Source organism: Struthio camelus, unplaced genomic scaffold, assembly GCF_040807025.1.
Source record: "Struthio camelus isolate bStrCam1 unplaced genomic scaffold, bStrCam1.hap1 HAP1_SCAFFOLD_102, whole genome shotgun sequence".
NCBI classification, from domain to species: domain Eukaryota; kingdom Metazoa; phylum Chordata; class Aves; order Struthioniformes; family Struthionidae; genus Struthio; species Struthio camelus.
In genome coordinates, this window is record NW_027182697.1 from 17,119 (window position 1) to 37,794 (window position 20,676).

The window sequence follows — 20,676 nt, forward strand, 5'->3', positions numbered from 1 at the left end:
CTGCGCAGGGGCCTCTGGGCAGCCGCCGCGGCCGGTTCTGCTTGGGGAAGATGCTCGGTCGGCTCTGCCCGACCCGGTTCGGCTCGGCTCGGCCCGGTCCAGCTCTGCCTGGCCTGGCCCGGCCCGGCCCGGCCCGGCTCAGCTCTGGCCCGGTTTGGCCCGGCTCAGCTCAGCTCTGGCCCGGTTTGGCCTGGCCCGGCTCTGCCCGGTTCGGCTCGGTTCAGCCCGGCCCGGCTCTCCCTGGCTCGGTTCGGTTGGGCTCTGGCCCAGTTCGGTTCGGCCCGCCCGGCTCGGTTCAGCCCGGCCCGGCTCAGCTTGGTCCGGCTCTGGCCCGGTCCGGCTCGGTCCGGCTCGGTTCAGCCCGGCCCGGCTCTTCCCGGCTCGGTTCGGTTCGGTTCGGCTCTGGCCCGGTTCGGCCCGGCGCCTCCAACGGCGCTTCGCAACGCAACGCGCGGCGGGACGGACGGCAACAGCGCAGGGTCAAACCCGACCGAGCGCCGCCTCCCGAGGCATGCCGGGAGCTGTAGTCCTCCGGCACCGAGCTTCCGGGCGGCCATTTTCCGTCCGCAGGGCATGCCGGGAGATGTAGTCCTCCGGCACCGAGCTTCCGGGCGGCCATTTTCCGTCCGCAGGGCATGCCGGGAGATGTAGTCCTCCGGCACCGAGCTTCCGGGCGGCCATTTTCCGTCCGCAGGGCATGCCGGGAGATGTAGTCCTCCGGCACCGAGCTTCCGGGCGGCCATTTTCCGTCCGCAGGGCATGCCGGGAGCTGTAGTCTTCCATCCCCGCCGGTGCCATGGGGAGGGATGTCCCCCCCTCCACCACCCCGGACTCCTGGGTCCTTGGTGTAACCGGTGGGGGGGGGGAGGAGGGGTTGTTGGGGGAACCCCAGAGCTGCCCCCTCCATGGGGGGACACAACATGGCAACACCCGTGTGGGACCCCCCCCCCCCATTAAGCGACTCCCCCCCTACAAGGTGGACGAACAAGATGGCTGCCTTGGAGCAGCCCTTTAAGAGGAAACACATTTTTTTTGTGTACAAATATTCCGTCGGGCGGCCCAAACCAGCCCCCTGGGGCATCCCTTTAAGCTTCAATTTTTTTTCATCTACAGACAAATATTCTGGAGAGGCATTACAAGATGACTGACGCAATCATCCCTTTAAGAACAGCTTATTGGGGAGATAAAATGGCGGGCGTGGGGGGGGGGACACACCTGCCCCTTTAAACATAGAGCTAGATATCAACATCGAGCCTATAAAATAACAGTCAACCGTCCCTTTAAGAAGCGCCATTGATGCCCAGTGGAGGGGTCATGGGTCATCCAACATGGCCACCCACCCCTTTAAGAGCCTTGGGCCCCTCTGCGCTGCCCGGGGCTGCAGGGAGAGCCTGTCCCTTTAAGAAGCTCCTGCCCTCGCCCCTGCCCCTTTAAGTCTCCTTTTTTGTTTTCGCCTGCAGACAAATATTGAGCCACCACCTCCATTGCCATCCCTTTAAGACTGTTTTTTTTTTTTTTTCTGTCTAAAGACAACTATTGGCCCTGCGGGCTTGTCCTCACCCCTTTAAGAGCCTTTTTTTTTTTTTTGTCGGCAGACAAATGCTCCCATTGGGCCATGGGTCCCGCCCACCCCTTTAAGAGTGTTTTGCTTCCCCGGACAAAAAACAGTGCCCACTCCCCCGCCCTCCAATTCTGCCCCTTTAAAAGGGGGAAAATCCCTTTAAGGGGGGAATTTTTGACTGCCAGACGTTTTTTTTTTCCCTTGGGGGAGGGGCTGGAGGCCCCCATGTCCCATCATGCCCCTGAGCCCAGGACCTCCTTCCCATGATGCTCCTGGTGGGAGGCAAAGGGCGGGCCTGGGCCGACCCGGCTCCCATCATGCCCTGGAGTCAGCAGCCGCAGCAGTCCAGAAGTCAGCCAGTGTCCCATGATGCACCAGGCTCGTTGGCTGAAGTCCCACAATGCCCCGGGGCATGCGCTGGGGCACCGCTCTGGGCACAGGGCTCTATGGTCGCAGGGGATCCGGGAAGGAGAAGACCATAGAGCAGGGCGCCATGGCGGTGCAGAATGGCTCTCTGGAGGGGTTGCTCTAGCTGCAGCTCGGCAGTCTCTATGCTCACGGAGGGGGGACCGCCAAGCAGGGCTCCATGGTAGTGCAGAGCGGCTCCGGGGAAGGGGCCCCTCTAGCTCCACCTCTGTGGTCTGGAAGACTCCAAGCCCTTGGTGCTGGAGAAGTGCTCTATGACCATAGAAAACGGCTGCACACAGGCACAGAGTGGCTCTATGGAGGTCACCCTGGGGACAGGTCTCTATGGTCTGGAGGACTCCAAACCCTGGCAGCTCTAGCTGGCCCCTGTGACCAAAGAGAGAAGAGATGAGCAAGGCCTCATGAAGGTACAGAGTGGCTCTGAGGGCTGCTCTAGCCCTATCTCTATGGTTTAGAGGACTCCATGGGGGCTGGAAGCACCAGGGTGCCGCAAGCAAACCATAGACAAACAGGGTGTCTAGAGTGGCACCAGCCTCTCAGGCCCACCATTGTCTGGCTCTATAGCCAGGAGGACCAATCCCCCCATGAGAAGGCGTGGTCTGTACCAGGCATATTAATGAGATGCAAATATACCCGGGCCAGGGTAGGGGGAGTCCTGAAGTGGCTGGGATTGGCTCAGTCAGGTGGGGGGGAGGAGCCTGGCTGGAGTAGGTGGGGCCTGTGAGGGGTGGGTGTGGTCTGGTGGGAGTGGGCGGGGATTGCACAAAACAGGTGGGGCCCAGGTGGAGTGGGTGGAGCCAGACAGGAGTGGGCAGGGCTTTCATGGGAATGGGTGTGGCCTGGAGATGAGGGCGTGGCCTGGCAGAAGGGGTGTGTGGCCCATGTGGTGTCCTGAGCTGAGGGAGGGGCCTGGTTCACATGGGCGTGGCCAGGTATGGGCATGGCCTCGAAGAGTGGGTGGAGCTACAGAGGAGCTGGTGGGGTCTGGAAGGACCAGACTGGGTGGTGTTTGGCCAATGTGGGTAGGGCCTGATGGTATGGGTGGGACCAGCAGTGTGGGTGGGGCCTGAAGGGGGTGGAGCTCACCTCAGCCCGTGGCTATTTGGGCACCTGCCCCGGCCGGGCCTTCTCCAGCTTGCGGCGCCGCTCGGGCGGGATCTCGTCCAGGCTGATGCCGTGGTTGCTGGCGCTGGGGGAAGCGGGGACCCAGGCGTCTGGGAGGGTCCCAGGTGTCCGGGCAGCCCCCACGGACCCAAGTGTCCAGGCATTCCCCCCCCATTTCCCCCAAAGGACCCAGGTGTCTGGGTGCCTCCATTCCCCCATCCTCAGGACCCAGGTGTCCAGGCTTACTCCCACCAGGGACCCAGGTGTCCGGGGACCCCTCTTCCTCCCCACCAGCCCCCAGGGGACCCAAGCATCTGGGCATCATCCCCTCCCCCATCGGGGACCCAAGTATCCTGCTACTCCCTCCAGGGGACCCAAGCATCCAGGCACCCCCCACTCCCTGGGACCCAGGCATCCAGGTGCCCCCCACCCCATGGACCCAGGTGTGCAGGTGCCCCCCCAGGGGCCCAGGTGTCCGGCTCACCCGGGCAGCAGGTCGGGAGGGGTGGGGATGGGCTTATTGAAGCCCTCCCGGCCCACGAGCCAGTACGTGTCCTCCACGCCTTTGCCCTGCGCCGGGGTGAGAAACGGGATTGGGGGGCAATAAAGGGTTAAGGGGGGCAATAAAAGGGGCAGGAGGGGCCATAAGGGGGGTAGGAGGGGCAGCTGGGGACAGTCGGGGACAGCTGGGGGTACCTTGAGCTCCGTCTTGCCCCGGATGTCGACCTTGAAGCCCTCCTTGAGCGCGTGGAGGATGGTGACGGTGCGGACGTTCACGTGGATGCGGTATGCTGCCACGGGCCGTCAGCGCGGGTGCCCGGGGACACCCGGTCACCCGGGTCACCCTGTGTCTCCCCAGGTCCTCCCAGGAACTTCTGGGGGCCTTCTTGGTCACCCTATGGCCTCCCAGATCTTCCTGGGACCTCCCATGTCACCCTGGGTCACCCCGTGGTCTCCCATGTCACCCCGGGTCCTCCCAGGTCCTCCTGGGTCACCCCATGTCACCCAGTGGCCTACCGTGGCCTCCTAGATCCTCCTGCATCCTCACGGGTCACCCCTAGTCCTCCCAGGTCATCCTGTGTCCTCCTAGGTCCTCCCTTGCCCTATGTCCTCCCAGGTCACCCCATGTCAACCCAGCTCCTCCTGGGTCCTCCCATGTCCTCCTATGTGTCCCCCTGTGTCCTCCATGTCCCCCATGTCCCATATCAGCCCCATGGCCCCCCATGGCCCTTCCTGCCACCCTTGTGAACCCCCCATGTCCCCTGTGTCCTCCTCACATCCCCCTATGTGTCCCCATATGTGCCCCCCACATGTTCCCCCATGGCCCTGCATCCCACTGTGACCCCACACGTCCCACCCATGTCCCTCCATGTCCCTGAATCCCCACACAACTCGCTACAGGATACGTGCGCGTGCAGGGGGTACACACGCGTGTGCAGGGCCACACACACACACACACACATGTGTGCAGGGGGACACACATGTGTGTGCGCGCCGCCAGGACTCACGCAGGCCGGTGGACTCCATGCGGGACGCTGTGTTGACGGTGTCGCCGAAGAGGCAGTAGCGCGGCATGGTGAGACCCACAACGCCGGCCACGCAGGGCCCTGCGGGGCGCCGGGGGGTGCTGAGGTGGGTTGGGCCACCGAGGGGGGTGGCTACCGAGGAGGAATGGCAAGGAGGGGCGGGGCCAGCGGGTGATGATGGGAGCAATGGCCGAAGAGCATTGGCCAAGCTGAGCGTTGGCCAAGCGGTGATGTGGCTGGGTGGGGTGGGGCCAAGAAGGAGAGGGGCCTGGATTGGGCATGACCCCCGAATGGGTGCCGAATGGGTGTGGTCATTAAGGGGTGTGGCCATAAGGGGGTGAGGCCATTAAGGGGGTATTGGGGGACCATGGACATAGAGCGTTGGCCAAGTTGGGGGTTGGCCAAGGGGTGATGTGGGTGAGTGGGGTCGGGCCAACGGGGAACGGAGCCAGCATTGGGTGTGGCCACGGATAGCTGTGGCCATGGATGGGCGTGGCCACAAAGGAGGCGTGGCCAGGATTGGTGGATCTGGGGATTATGGCCATAGAGTGTTGGCCACCTTGCGCGTCGGCCATGTTGAGTTTTGGCCAAGTTGAAGGATGAGGCCAGGCAGGGCATGGCCAGAGAGGGTGTCATCAAAGGGGGTGTGTCCAGGGAAGGGGGCGGGGCCTTACCGGAGTGGAGGCCGATGCGGATGCGCACAGGCACCTCGGGCATGTGGCGCATCTTGAAGGTGCCGACGGAGCTGAGGATGTCGAGCGACATGTTGGCAATCTCACCGGCGTGGCGGTTCCCGTTGCGCTTGGGCAGCCCCGAGGCCACCATGTAGGCGTCCCCGATGGTCTCCACCTGTGTGTGGGGGGGAAACACACGACACATCACTGAGGGGCTATTGCTCACCAGCACCCGCCCCTGGCCATTGTTGAAGGTGGCCATGGCCACGGGTGGCCACGGCCCTGGTTTGTGGGAGGACTTGTAGGGAGGTGGCCATAGCATGGGCAAGTCCCTTGGGGCCACCAGTGCCACCAGGCAGCTGTGTCATCTTATAGATGGGTCACTAAGGAGCATGGGGACCCCCAACGATGTCTGTTTGGTGGCCACATCCCATGTTTGCAGGGTGAGGTGGCAAAGCCCAGCCATGCCTCACAGGGTCACCAGTGCCACAGGGTGGCCAGATCACCTTACAGATGTCACTAAGAACCATGTGGGCCCCCAACCACGTCCATTTGGTGGTCATGTCCCATGTTTGCTGGGAGAGGTGGCCAAAGCATACCCACGTGCCACAGGACCATGGCCACTGGTACCACGTGGTGGCCCCGTCACCTTGTAGACATCATGAGCACCGATGATGGCATCAAAGAGGGTGTAGAGGTCGTTGAGGAGGTCGACCACCTCGATGGGTTCACTCATGGCCGAGATGGTGGTGAAGCCCACGATGTCGCTGAAGTAGAGCGTCACCTCCTCGAAGTACTCGGGCTCCACAGGGGTGCCCATCTTCAGCGCCTCAGCCACTGACCTGCCATGGCACGAGAGGACACTGAGGCTCAGCGGGCACCCCCAGGTGTCTCCACAAGGCCACCGGTGCTACAAGGTGTCCAGGGGGTTCCTGAATCTCTCCCCATCACCACCAAGGGAGACCCTGTTGTCCCATTCAGACCTTCAGCCACTGACCGACCATGGCCATGGGGAACCACAGGGATGGGGACAGGGAGATCTTGATGCCCCATCTCAGGTGACCTAGTTGGGGGTCGATGGCCCATGGACAGCCCCAACCGGACCCCCATGGCCATGTCTACTCCCCAACCAGCCCCAAGGAACCACATGGGGTCTATAGGGCCATAGCCAACCCCCATCCACCCCCTAAGGCCGCAGCCACCCTCCCCAGCCCCAGGGACCCACGGGGGCAGCATCTGGGTGAGGAGCTTGTCAGTCTTCTGCTTCTCGATCTCCAGCTCCTCAGTGCGTTCTCGGATGAGGTCCTCCAGGTTGCTGGAGTACTGCTCCAGCATGCGCAGCATGGAGTCGATAATGTTTGTCTTCCGGCCCTTGTTGATGTTCTTGAACTGCCCCGGGGTGAGAGGGAGATGGGGTTGAGCGGGACAGAGCTGCTCGGGTGCCCCCCAACGCCTCCTGCACCCCCAAGACCTGCTCTGGCCCGGAGAGCCCAGGAGCTGGGCACAGAGGGTCTGGTGTACACGGCTCAGGCCCATATCACCCCATAGAGACCACGAGGTGGCGCCATACACCCATGGGTCAGGTCCATATCACCCCATGGAGACCACCAGGTGGCCCCATACACCCATGGTTCAGGTCCAAACACGCCAAAGAGACCGTGAAGTGGCCCCATATGCCCGACTGACCTGGTCGAAGATCTGGTCCATGGTGGGACGCCGCTCGGGCTGCTCGCTCCAGCACTGCTTCATCAGCTGGATGCACTCGAGGGGCGCCTGGTCCAACGACACCGAGGGCCGGCACAGTGGCGGCGGCTTCTCCACCTTCTGGATGATCTCTGGGGGAACCCGAGGCACGGGGGCAGTTGGGGGGGCTGGACCCAGAGAGAGCAGCTGGCCATTTGGGGGGCTCGGGGTGTTTGGGGGGGTCTCAGGGGAGGATAGAGGTCCTAGGGTGGTCTTGGAGAGTTTGAGGGCATCCTAGGGTGTCAACAGGGGGTCTCAGGGGTGTTTGGAGCTGGTTGGGGAGTTCCAGGGGTGGCTGGGGGGGTCCTAGGGTGGTGACGGGGAGTGTTCGGAGGGTGCCTGGGGTGCTTGATGGGTCCAGGGGGTCAATGGGGGGGGGTCCAGAGGCAGGCTGACAGGACCGGGGCGGGGGGCATTTGGCACTGGTGTGACTGGTGTGACCGGTGTTTTTGGCATGACTGGTGTGACTGGGAGGCTGTCCCTGGGGTGACTGGGGGCCATTACTGGGGTGACTGGGAGGCGTTGCCGGGGCGGTACCTGCGGCGGCCATGCCGAGGGAGCAGTAGGGGGCGCCACGGCAGATCACCTCCTGCATGATGATGCCCACGCTGTAGACATCGCCCCGCGCGGTGCCGCGTCGCTCCAGCGCCGGCTCCCGCAGCAGCTCCGGCGCCGTCCACAGCCGCTCTGGGGGCGGGGCCACCATGGGCACGCCCCTCAGGCCAAGCCCCACCCCTAACCAAGAGGCCCCACCCTGAGGTGCCACCCCTCATATGCCCTGCCCCTTCTGCAGCCCCCACCCCCTCAGCCCGACCACCCTACCTCCCCCCAAGGCCTGCTCCCCCAGAGGCCCCACCCCCTTGCGGAAGCCCCGCCCTCACCGTGGGGCTGAGGGGGCGGGGCCACCACCCGCTGGGCCTCGAGGAGCTGGTTGAAGCCGTGGTCGGTGACCTTGAGCACGAAGCGCCCGTCCACCACGCAGTTGCGCGACTTGAGGCGCCCGTGGACCACGTCGCGGTGGTGCAGGTACCGCACGCCCTGCGCCAGGGCCGCCCGTCGGCACCCGCCGGCCCTCGCCGGCGCGTCCCGCGGCCACCCACGGTCCCTGTCGAGACCCCACTGCCACCGTGGCAGCTGCTTTCATCATACCCGCGGCCGCCAACACGGTCATTGTGGCCACCATCGCCGTGACCACCAACATGGCCAGGCCACCGCCACAACCACCGTGATCATCACCATGGCCACCACCATGGCCACTGCCTGGCCACTAGTACCACCACGGCCACCCCCATGGTCACCAACACCACCACAGCCACCATGATCACCAGTACGGCCACCAACACAGCCACCAAGATCACTGTCAAAGCCACCACCACTACTCAGACCATCATCATCACTGCCACTGTCACCACCACAGGCACCACCACCACGACAGACACCATGATCACCACCATTGTCACCACCATGGCCACCACTACCACCATGGCTACCACCACCACCAAGGCCACCACAATCATCACCACCATCACTCAGGCCATCAGGATTTCCACTACGGCCACCACCTCCACCACGATCACCACCATGGCCACCCCCACGTCCTGGCAACCCAGGCGCCGCCATCACCTTGATGAGGTCAAGGAGGAGGGAGGACTTGAACATCCAGTCGAGCTTCATGTCCTCGTTGCGGAGCAGGTCCTCGAGGCTGCCCCGGGAGCAGTGCTCCGAGACGATGGCGAAGATGCCACAGTCGTGGAAAAAGCCCAGGAAGAGGTTGACGTTCTCATGGCGCAAGTCCCGCAGCTGCCCCAGCGAGAAGGCGCGTGGGCTAGGGCTGACCCAGGGTTCGGCCTTGTCCCCCAGGGCCTGGCCTCCACCCCTCCAGGCCTGGCATTGCCACCGTGGCCAGGTGTTGTCCCCACTGTGGCCTGGCATTGCCACCATGGACATGTGACCTGGTGTTGTCCCCACCATGGTCTGTCATTGCCCATTGCCACCATGGCCACCATGGCCTCATGTTGTCCCCCATGGCCTGGGATTGTCCCCCATGGCCTGGAATTGCCACCATGGCCACGTGGCCTGGTGTTGTCCCCCACGGCCCACCACTGTCCCCCTGCCACAGCCCACCCTTGCTCCCCGTGGCCCGCCCTTGCCAATCATTGCCATCATGGCCACCGTACCTTGCAGAAGGCCAACTTGGTGGCCGGCTTCACCTCGCTGTGCTGGTCTCCAGGGAACTTCTTCAGCCAGACCCAGTCGCCCTGTGGGGGATGGACGGGGACAGGCTGAGCCAGGGCCTGAGGGTGCCCCAGAGTGGGGACGCGGCGGGCTTGGGAGGGACACGGGCTCATCCACAGCACCACAAAGGGCCCGAGGGTGCCAAAAGGGGTGGGGACATGGGGGTGGGGTGGAGGAGGGATGGGGGAGGGGGACACGGGGCAGATGCCGCTCCCCGAGCGCAACCCTCCTACGAGCCACTGGAGAATCCCCACTCGCCTCTCCCTGCTCCCCTTTTCGCCCCAAACTGGGGGGGAAAATCCTCCTCCCTGGCACCTCTTATTGCCCTGCCACCTCCCTCCCCTCCCCAACCCCCCTGGCTCGGGGCAGCAATGACGGGGGGGGGGAAGTTTTGGGGCGAAACTTTAGCTTTTCGGTCCACGAGGACTTACCTGCACGGAGGCGACAAGGCCCTGCTGGTTAAACAAAAGGAGGAGGAGGGGAAGGTGGCCATTCCCCGGCGGCTTTTCGGCTCCCTGGGGGAAAGGGCAGCTGTCAATCAGGGCCCAGCAGCTGAGAATCATCCGGGGCGGTGGTGGCAGTGGGGGGAAGGACACGGCTGTCCCCAGGGGTGGCCCTGCCCTGCAGCCCCGGGGGGGAAAAGGGGGTGGCGGGTCGGAGAAGGGGACACAGAGGGAGGGCGGCGGGAGACAGGCACGCCGCGGGGACACACGCATGGTGGCGGCGGTACCTCGGCGATGGCCACGTTGGTGGACTCGGGACCGGCGGTCACGCTCCGGAGGCTCTTGGCGTCAGTGCCGCTGCGGCTGGCCAGGCTGGCGTGGCTCTCATCCACCTGTGGCACAGGGACACGTCAGGGTGCGGGGATGTGGCCCGCGGGGACACAGCAGGACACAGGGCAGGGCTGGCCATGGGGACATCACCCATAGACACGTCTGGCCATGGGACATGTATGGCCACGGGGACATGTTAGGGCATGGGGACATCACCCACTGAGACATGTCAGGATGCACACATGGGGCTATGCCAGGATATAGGGACGTGTCTGGCCATGGGGACATGTCAGGGCGTGGGGATGTGTCTTGCCATGGGGATGTGGCAGGGAGTGGAGATATCTCAGGATGTGGGGATGTCACTCATGGGAACATGGCAGCCACGGGGACACTTCAGGACATCAGGACATATCAGAACATGGGGACATCACCCATGAGGACACATGTGGCTATGGGACACGTCTGGCCATGGGAACGCATCAGGGCACAGGGACAGGTCTGGCCATGGGGATGTGACAGCCATGGAAACTTGTCAGGACATAGCACATGTCTGGCCACGGGGACATCACCCATGGAGACATGGGAGCCATGGGGACACATCAGGATGTGGGGACATGTCTGACTGCGGGGACGTCACCCATGGGGATGTGGCAGCCAGGGAGATGCATCAGGACAGGGGGACATCCATCACCCATGGGGATGTGGCAGCCACGGGCACATGTCAGGACATGGGGACATGTCTGGCCATGGGAGGACATGTCACCCATGGAGACCCACCAGCCCATTGATCTCCTTCTGAGGCAGAACTTAGCCACAGGGGAGATGTCAGGCCATGACTCTCCCTTCAAGACCTCCAATGGGGACTCTGAGGCTGCAAGGAAGGCCCACTGCTCACCCGCTTGCTGCTCTGGGTGTTGATGAACGTCAGGTCCTCCATGGTAAGGATGATCTTGTTGGGCCCCTTCATCAGCTGGGCCTGCTGGATACGGCGCCTGCAGGGGGGACACGGCAGCAGGGGGTGACGGGGGGGCCACCACGGGGACCTGGCTCATCCCCGGCCACCCTGAGGACCCTGTTTCGGGGTGGCCCCTGCCACGGCCCGTGGCACCCACCTGATGTAGCAGGCAAGAGCAGCCCCCGCCATGATGAGTGCAGAGACGAGGACAAACATGAGGAGGACGAAGGTGGCGTCCACCCCTGTGTGGGAGAGAGGAAGGAGGGTGAAGTGGGTGGTGCAGCCCGGAGGGCAGAGAGATGGAGAGAGAGAGGGAGGAGGGGGAAGGAGGAGTCTGATGGATTGATGGATGGATGGAGAGAAGGATGCATGGATGAATGGACAGATGGACGGACAGACAGATGGAGAGAAGGATGGAGATGGATGGATAGACGGATGGACAGACAGACAGAGAGATGGATTGGATGGAGGGATGATAAAAGGAGAAATAGAAGGACAGATGGATGGATGGATGGACAGATGGATGGATGGAGAATTGGATGAATGGATGGATGACGGATAGATGGTTGGCTGGCTGGATAGCTGAGTGGACTTGTAAGAAAACAGAGGAATAGAGAAATAAATGAAAAGATGGACAGAGGAATGGAGGAAGGAAAAGAAGAATGGGTGGATGGACAGACGGATGGATGGACAGATGGATGGAGAGATAAATGGATGGGTAGATGGCTGGTCAGATGGACAGATGGACGGATGGACGGCCTTGTAAGAAAACAGAAGGACAGATAGATAGACAGACAGATGGATTTATGGATGGGTGGGTAGATGGATGGCTGGATGCATGGGCGGATGGCCTTGTACGAGGCCAGAGGGCTGGACAGAGACACCTGTAGAGCGAGGAGCAAGGGGTTGGAGAAGGCAGTGGGCAGAGGGACGGAAGGTGCATGAGGAAGGACAGCTGGACGAGACCACTGCGTGGCGGGTGCCACCATGGGTGCCACGGCCCTCGCTCACCCCCGTTGCAGATGGCACCCGAGTCAAACCAGCAGCTGGGGTCGGTGCTGGGGCCGGCGCCGCGGGGCCAGTGGATGCCGTGGCCCAGGGAGCGCAGCCCCCGGGTGCCCGGCTCCAGCCCATAGACAGGCCGCAGCTGGTCACCCTTCCCATCCGTGTCCAGCACCACGTAGGGGACGTTGACGTCCCCGTCCTCGTCCACGGCCAGCGGCTGGCAGAAGCCCTCCAGGCTGAAGTCCCGGGCATGCTCGGCCACGCTGGTGCCCATCACCCAGCGCCCGGCGCGCCGCGCGGCCTCCACTGCCTTGGCCAGGAAGAAGATGGAGTTGTAGAGGGTGGCGAAGAGCGGGTGGACCTGTGGGGCAAGCGGAAGGGTTGGGGGGACCTTGGGGGTGGCTGTGGTGGCACCCATGTAATGAGCTTGCTTGCCATGGCTCCACTCCCATTGGCCATGGTCACCTCCACCCCACTTCTATTGGGCATGGCCACCTCCAGCCTGCTCCCATTGGCCATGGTCATCTCTCCACACATCCCATTGGCCACAGTCAACTCTACCCCCATCCTGTTGGCTTTTATCATCTCTGCCCCCCATCTATTGGCTGTGGTCTGCTCCACCCAATGCCCACTGGCCATGGTCTTGGCTACCAAATGCCCATTGGCCAGGGTCATCTCCATCCCACTCCTATTGGCCACAGCCTCCTCCACCCTGCTCCCATTGGCCATGATCACCTCCACCTGGCTCCCATTGGCTGCATCTTCTTTCCTCAAGTCCCATTGGCCACAGCCACATCTACCCAACATCCATTGGCCATGCTTGTCTCTGCCTAACTCCCACTGGCCACCTCCACCCCACTCCCATGGCCCCTCTTTCCAGTGCCCACAGGCCATGGACACCTCCATCCAAAGCCCTCCCACCACACCACCCAAATGGCTCCGACCACCCCCACCCCAGCCCCACAGTGGTGCCCCCCACCCACCTGGGTGGGGTCGATGTGGGCAGGGATCTCGTAGGCCTCCTGGGCTTCGCGCAGGGCCTCGTGGAAGCCAACTTCGGGAGAGTCGATGGTGATGGTGAGGACGGCATCATAGGCCAGGCGGAGCTTGGTGTTGTTGGCCAGGATGGGGTAGGGCACGCGGTGGTAGGGCAGGGGGAAGGTGAGGGCGTCGTAGGGGATGAAGACGTAGGTGCCATCGGTCATGCGCATGTCCTCCGCCTTCTCCAGGAGCACCCGCTGCTCCTCGCCGCCCAGCAGCGCCGAGTGCATGCACAGCACCACCACTGCTGGCCAGGATGGGGTCGGGGTGAGCAGCAGGGTGGACCACCCCGGCCACCTGGCACCCACTGTGGCCCTTGCCCAGCCTTGGACCAGCCACGCATGCCCACTGCTGCCATCTCCCCCTGTCCTTCACCCAACCACGTCCATCTCCAACTGTCCTCCCTGCCGCTGCCCATGCCCGCTTCATCTCCAGCCATCCAGGGCCTCCTCCATCTCCAGTCATCCTTCACCCAACCTTCCCATCTCCATGCATTCTTCCTCTCTGTCCATTTCCACCTCCTCCATCTCTATCCATCCTTCTTTCCTCTGTCTATGCCCATCTCCAGTCATCCTTCACCCAACCAACTCCATCCGTCCTTCCTCCAGTCATCCATGCCCACCTCCTCCATCCCAACCTCCTCCTCCTTCTCCTGCCCACCTCCACCTTCCCACCCGCCCCTGATGTCCCCGCACCTCTGATGCCGTCGGCCTGCTGCACCCGCCGCAGGGCGTCACGAGCCTCGTCCTCGTGGGGGCCTGCAGCGGTGACCACGGTGACGGGGAGCCCTCGGGCCCGGAGACTGTCGGCCAGGCCCTGTCCCACCTCGCGCCAGAGGTCGTGGCGGGCGGTGAGCACGGCCACGTGGGCCCAGCGGAAGAAGCGCAGGATGGCGTGAAGCAGCCCAGCCGGGGCTGGCAGTGGCAGTGCCAGGGTGGGCCACCCGTCCGCTTCGCCCAGGCACCCCCAGGACACCAAGGGCTTGTTCCAGGCGGCGGCCAGGAGCCCCGCGGCCCCGCACGCCCCCGGGTTGAGGGGTCCCACCAGCCCCGTGGTGTAGCGCTCAGCACTGAGCAGCCCTGCCACGGCCTGGGGGGTCCCACACGCCTCTGGCAGCACCACCACGTCCCACCAATAGCCCTCGTTGAGCGTCGGGTCCCGGTTGAGCCGGGCCACGGCCAGGCGGGAGGCCACGTCGGGCAGGGCCCGGGCCAGGAGGGGGTCACAGCTCCAGGGACCCATCACCCCCACCTTGAAGGTGGCCCCCTGCGAAGGGGGTGGTGGGTGGAAGAGGAGGAGGAAGAGGAGAAGAAGGTGGTAGGGCCACCGGGGGTGGTTGGAGAGGCGGAGGAGGAAGCCGCGGGAGGTGCCACCACCATGGGAGGTGCCACCACCGTGGGAGATGCTGTCACGGGAGAGACCATCTCCATGGGAGGTGCCACCATGGGAAACGTTGTCGCGGGAGATGCCATCATAGGAGATACCATCAAGGGTAATGTCATCATAGGAGACGCCACCTTGCAAGGTAGCACTATGGGAGATAATGTTGTAGGAGAAGCCACCACCATGGGAGATGCCACGACTGTGAGAGACGCCGTCACGGAAGATGCCATCATGGGAGATGGCACCACAAGAGGAGTCGCTGTCAGAGATGCCACTATGGGAGATGCCACCATGGGAGATGCCACCACTGTGGGACATGCCGCCATGGGTAAAGTCACTGTGGGAGATACCACCACGGGAAATGTCACTGTGGGAGATGTCACTGTGGGAGAAGCTGTCACTGTGGGAGATGCCACTGCAGGTGATGATGCCACTGTGGGAGATGCCACCACAGAAGAGGACCTTGTGGGAGATGCCACCATGGCAGAAGCCACTAGAGGTGAAGTCATCATGGGAGCTGTCACCATGGGAGATGCCATCACAGCAGATGTCACCGTGGAAGATGATGTCACCATGGAAGATGCCACCAGGAACGATGATGTCACCGTGGGCGATGATGTCACCGTGGGGCTGCATGGTCTGGGCGGCCGGGGCCGGCGGCGTCGAGGCCGGGGGTCCTCACGCCCTCAGGGGCCGTGGCCGGTGGGAGGGGACAGCGATGCCACCATGGTGGGTGGGGGGGGCCCCGGGGTGCCACCTGCGGGGTGGGGGGATGAGGAGATGGCCCGGACGCCTGGGTCCCCTGGGGGAGGGGGGCACCCGGATGCCTGGGCCTCCAGGGATGGTGCGGGGGATGGGGTGAACCTCCTCAATCCCATCAGCCCCTGCGGTTTAATCCCCCCTCCCCGGCCCCAGCCCAGCCCAGGGTGCTTAAACCTGGCTTAACCCCAGGGAGGACGCGTGGGGGCCCCAGCCACATGCGGGGCGGCCACGGGCCACGGCTGGGGGCAAACGGGAGGGTCTGGGGCAGGTTTGGGGGATCCTAGGGCAGATCGGGGAGGTCCTGGGGCAGGATTGGGGGGGTCTCTGGGGCAGGTTTGGGGGGGTTCTGGGGCAATTGAGGAGGACCTGGGGCAGGGTTAGGGGTCCCTGGGGCAGATTGGGGGGGGTCCTCCTGGGTGCCGCACACGCGTGTCCCCGCACACGCCTGTGCCGAGGCCTAAGGAGCCGTCCGGGGTCAGGCGGCGCCGTAATCCTGCCCCGGCTATTCCTGGCGCCTTCATCCCCCGCCAGCCCGGCCGGGTCACCCCCCCCGGCCGGCACACGCGTGTGCGAGAACACGCCTCACCCGGGCACACGTATGTGCAAAAACATGCTTTGCCCGGGCACACATATGTGCAAAAACACGCCTTACCCAGGCACAAGCGCGTGCAAGAACATGCCTTGCCCAGCACATGCGTGTGCAAGAACACACCTTGCCCAGCACACGTGTGTGCGACTCTTCCCCCCCCCCCCAGCTAATCCTCTGGCCTGGCAGGGAGCCGCAACCTCTTGCACCCAGGACCCAGGCGTCCGGGCAGGGACCCAGGTGTCCGGGGTGGGACCAGACATCTGGGGAAGGGACCCAGGCGTCCGGGGACTGGACCCCAGTTGCCAAGCAGGGACCCAGGCGTCCAGGGAGGGGACTCAGGTGGCCAGGGAGGGGGACCCAGGCGTCCGGGAAGGGACCCAGGCGTCCAGGTGCTAAACCCCAGTTGTGGCACCCAGGTGTCTGGGTGGGGAGACCCAGGCCGCTGGGCAGGGGCCCAGGCGTCCGGGTGGTGGGGGCCCAGGTGTCCGGATGCGGGGAGACCCACACGTCTGGGCAGGGACCCAGGCCCTGGGGGCAGGGGCCCAGGTGTCCGGGGTGGGGGCCCAGGTGTCCGGGTGGTGGGACTCCGGTGTGCGGGGGCGGCGCGGGGGGCCCTTACCTGGGGGTGGCCGGGGGGGCGGCTGCCCCCCCCGGACGCCTGGGTCCCGGCTCTGGCTGCGCCCTGGGGTGCCGGCGTCGCTGCTGCGTGTGCGTGCGGGCGCAGGGCAGGCGGCGCGGAGCGGGGGGGCTAATCCCGGCCTGGGCTCGTTAGCGTAAGCGGCTTAACGAAGCGGGGGAGGGTGCCAGGGGCCCAGGCCTCGGCTGGGGTGGGGGGGGTGGGGTGTGGGGGCACACGCGTGTGCGAGGGGACATGCGTGTGTGAGGTGACACGCATGCGGCGTGCCAGGGTGAGCGTGCACACGCGTGTGCCAGGTGAGGGCATGTGTGCGCTGGGGCCGTGCACACGCGTTTGTTGAGGTCGTGCACACGCGTGTGCATGCGTGTGACACGCTGGGGACCCAGGAGAGGGGACACAGACACAGGGTGCAGACACAGGACACGGATATGGGCCACAGGTATGGGACACGCAGGGGGACACCGGACGTGAACATGGGACATGGATGGGGGACACGCATGGGGACACGGACACCCATGGGGACACGCGACACGGATGCAGAAATATCCCCAAAGTTTATTTGGAGGCACGAGGGAGCCCCAAAACCGGCTCAACGGCCCCCAAAATCAGCTCGAGGATCCCCAAACTGGCACAACGTCCCCCGAAAACGGGGACAAAGTCCTCAAAACCGGCACAGTGACCCCAAAATCAGGTTGACGTCACCTCAAAACCAGCTTGATTTCCACCCAAACCAGCTCAGTGATCCCAAAAGCGGCACAATGACCCCCAAAACGGAGATGATGTCCCCAAAAGTGGCACGATGGCCCCCAAAATCCTCACGATGGCCCCAAAACAGGCTAATTATCCCCCCAGAATCCCACGATGGCCCCAAAACCGCCTCGGTGGCCTCACAGCCGGCAAGATGTTCTCCAAAACGGCACGAAGTTCCCCCAAAATGGCACAACACCCCCAAAACCGGCACAATGTCCCCCAAAATCAGTCCCAGGTCCCCCAAAATGGCACTGTGATCCCCCAAATTCGTCATCGTGACCCCAAAATCGTGTCAGGACCAGGCGTCGGGGGGGTCCCTGGGGTCCCAGGTGTCCAGGGAGGCGTCCGGGGGATCCAGGCGTCCGGGCGCTCCCCCTTGGGGTTGTCACTGGGGGGGATTTGGGTCCTGGGAGGGGCGTCCGGACGCCTGAGTCCCCCGGGCTGAGGGGGCACCCGGACGCCTGGGTCCCCTGCTGGGAAGGCACCTGGGCGCCTGGGTCCCCCGGGAAGAGGGGGCACCCGGACGCCTGGGTCCCGCTGGGCCGTGAGTCGAGTTCGTGGGGCCTCGGGGGGGCGGGCGCCCACCTGCGCCTCCGCGTGGGGCTGCGCCAGCCTGGCCGGGGACACGGGGACACCCACGTCACCGCCACGGGGACACCAGTGTGGGTGACGCCAGTGTCCCCAGCGCCTCCCAGTTTGCCCCACTGTCCCCAGCACCCATTAGTGTCCCCAGCAGGTGTCCCTGAGGAGTGTACAGGTGTCCCTCGTGTCCCTGGGTGTGTGGGTGTCCCCTAAGTGTCCCCGGTATCCCCCCTCGGTACCTGTGCCGGTGTCACCGGGCGCCGCGCTGGCCCTCGTTGTCCTCGCGGGCAGGCGCCAGCAGCTCCGTCACCTCCCGCCCCGGGGCCACCCGGCGCCACGGCAGCCCGCTCGGCCTGTCACCAAGGGGACACGGTGGGGATGGGGACAACGTGGGGACGTCATGGGGATAGGGATGGCGCAAGGACGGGGACAGGATGGACACGGGGACAGGGAGGGCGCGGGGACAGCGCGGGGAGAGGGGTGGCACCAGGACGCCCCAACGCTGCCGCTGCCACCGCCAGCCCCATCCCCTCCCCTGTCCCCCCGTGTCCCCGCGTGTCCCCTGCGTCACCTTGCCCAGCTCCAGCTCCTGCCGCAGCCGGTCCCGCTCCTGCCGCAGCGACGTCACCTCGGCCTGGAGCTGCCCCGCGGCCGCCTGTGGAGGGGGTGGCACTGGGCACCCAGGCGCCCGGGCATCCCTCAACCCCCTCCCAGGTGCCCCCCCCCCCCCGCCAGGGGCCCAGGCATCCGGGGATCCCCCAAGGGGGCCCAGGAATCTGGCTGCCCCCATCCCCCTCCCCCCTGGGGGCCCAGGTGTCCGGGTGCCTCCATCCCCCCCTCCACCAGGGGCCCAGGCGTCCGGGACCTGGTGCTGGCTCTGGGCCTCGCGCAGCTCCTGGCTCCTCTGCTCCAGCTCCTGCCGCAGCGTCACCCGCTCCTGCTCCTGGGGACGGGTGTCACCGTGTCACCCAACCACCGTGTCACCGCATCACCGGGTCACCATGGTACTCGGCCACCCCAGCATCGCATCAGTGTGTCACCCAACTACCATGGCACCCGACCACTGCGTCCCCATGTTATCATGTCAACCCACTGCTGTGACACCATGTCACCCTGTCACCTAACTATCATGTTGCCAGGTCACCCCATCACCCGACTGTGTCGTCACTGTCACCCAAGCACTGCAGCACCGTGTCACATCACCTGTGACATCATGTCACCCTGCCACCCGACCACCATGTCACACTGTCACCCTCTCACCCAACCACTCTGCCACCGCAGTGCCCCATCACCCAATCGCGTCACCACAGCACCCAACCATCGTATCACCATGTCACCCGACCACCACATCACACTGTTGCTGTGTTGTCACCCAATCATGTCACCCCATCACCTGACCACCACAGCATCCCATCAATGTCACTACATCACCTTGTCACTCAACCATCACAGCACCACGACACCATAACACTGTCACCCAACCACTACGTCACCTCCTCATCCCCTAAGTCCATCGCTGGGTCACCCCACCGCATGGTGGCATCTGGCACTGTGTCACCGCTTCACTGTGTCAACTTATCATGTCACGTCACCCCCCCATGACCGCGTCCCCACATCACTGCACTGCTTTACCACGTCACACTATCACTGTGCCATTGGGTCACCACGTCACCGTGTCCCCGCACCACCACATGCTTTGGTCACTGTGTTGCCACACAACTGTGTCATCACTGTGTTACCAGCTCAACACGGCATTGTGCAACACCATTTTGTCACTGTCACCTCACCGAGCCATGCCATTTTGTCACTATCGCTGTATCACCAGGCCACTGCATCACCGTACCACGCCATATTGTCACCATCACCACATCTCTGCACCGTGCCATACTGCTTGTCACTATCACACTGCTGTCACACTGTGTCACCCCATTTTGTCACCGCACCATCACATCACCTTGCTTTGCCACCATCTCGCCCCATTTTGTCACCGTCTCACCCCATTTTGTCACCGCGTCGCCGCGTCACCCCACTTCGTCACCGCGTCACCCCGCTCTGTCACCGCGCCGTGGGCCCACGGCCGCCCCGGGGCATGCTGGGAAGGGCCTCACCCAGGCCGCCCGCTCTTGGCTCCACTCGGCCTCCACCGCTGCCAGTTGCCTCCGCAGCGCTGCCACCTCCTGCGTGCCCGGACGCCTGGGTCCTCCCGTGCCTGGACACCTGGGCCCGGGGTGGGGGGTGCCCGGACGCCTGGGTCCCCGAGGGGGGAAGGGCACCCGGACACCTGGGTCCCGGGATGGGGGCAAGGGGCTCCTGGACACGTGGGTCCCCGGGGTGCAAGGGAGGCTGGAGGGTTGCCCGGACACCTGGGTCCCAGGGAAGGGGGGAGGGGGGCTCCCGGACACCTGGGTCCCTTGGAGAGGGTGGGATGGGGGTACCCGGACACTTGGGCCCCCTGGGTGGGGGAACACCCGGACGCTTGGGTCCCTTTAGGGGGGTGGAGACAGGAGGTGCCCGAACGCCTGGGTCCCTTGGGGGGGGTGCAGGGGGGGCCGCCGGGGGGTTCCCGGACGCCTGGGTCCCTGGGGTGGGGGAGGGGGGTTCCTGGATGCCTGGGTCCCTTGGTGGGGGGAGCACCCGGACGCCTGGGTCCTTTTGGGGGGGGCAAAAATAGGAGGTACTCAAATGCCTGGGTCTCTTGGGGGGCTGCAGGGGGTGCCAAGGGGTTCCCGGACGCCTGGGTCCCTGGGGTGGGGGAGGGGGGTTCCCGGACGCCTGGGCCCCACCTGAGCGAGCTGCCGCCGCTGCCCCTCGGCCGCCTCGCGCTGCCCCCGGAGACGCCGCAGCCCCGCGGCCGCCGCCGCCTCCCGCTGCCGCCAGCTCCGGGCCACCGCCGCCAGCGTCTGCCGGACGCCCCGACGGCTCAGCCCCCC

The 20,676-nt window shown here is 64.7% G+C and overlaps 1 protein-coding gene across 4 annotated transcripts; it reads right to left on the reverse strand.

Annotated features, from left to right (window-relative positions):
* Positions 1-1,122: 1,122 nt before the first annotated feature.
* On the reverse strand, positions 1,123-17,554 carry GUCY2D (guanylate cyclase 2D, retinal). 4 transcript variants are annotated; one of them, XM_068929390.1, is made up of 21 exons: positions 16,397-17,554; positions 13,739-15,183; positions 12,986-13,287; positions 12,009-12,363; positions 11,155-11,239; positions 10,938-11,034; positions 10,000-10,104; positions 9,701-9,784; positions 9,212-9,292; positions 8,658-8,834; positions 7,916-7,961; positions 7,572-7,721; positions 6,978-7,126; positions 6,517-6,680; positions 5,941-6,133; positions 5,292-5,466; positions 4,600-4,698; positions 3,788-3,882; positions 3,576-3,661; positions 3,074-3,176; positions 1,123-2,353 (listed from the first exon to the last, which is right to left on the reverse strand). In XM_068929390.1, the coding sequence occupies exons 2-20, from the start codon at positions 15,060-15,062 to the stop codon at positions 3,086-3,088; spliced, it is 3,858 nt and encodes a 1,285-aa protein (XP_068785491.1). In that variant the 5' UTR covers positions 15,063-15,183; positions 16,397-17,554; the 3' UTR covers positions 1,123-2,353; positions 3,074-3,085. The 4 variants fall into 4 exon arrangements, with proteins under 4 accessions (XP_068785491.1, XP_068785490.1, XP_068785488.1 ...); XM_068929389.1 differs by having other exon boundaries at positions 7,916-7,985; XM_068929387.1 differs by having other exon boundaries at positions 7,916-8,072.
* Positions 17,555-20,676: the final 3,122 nt, after the last annotated feature.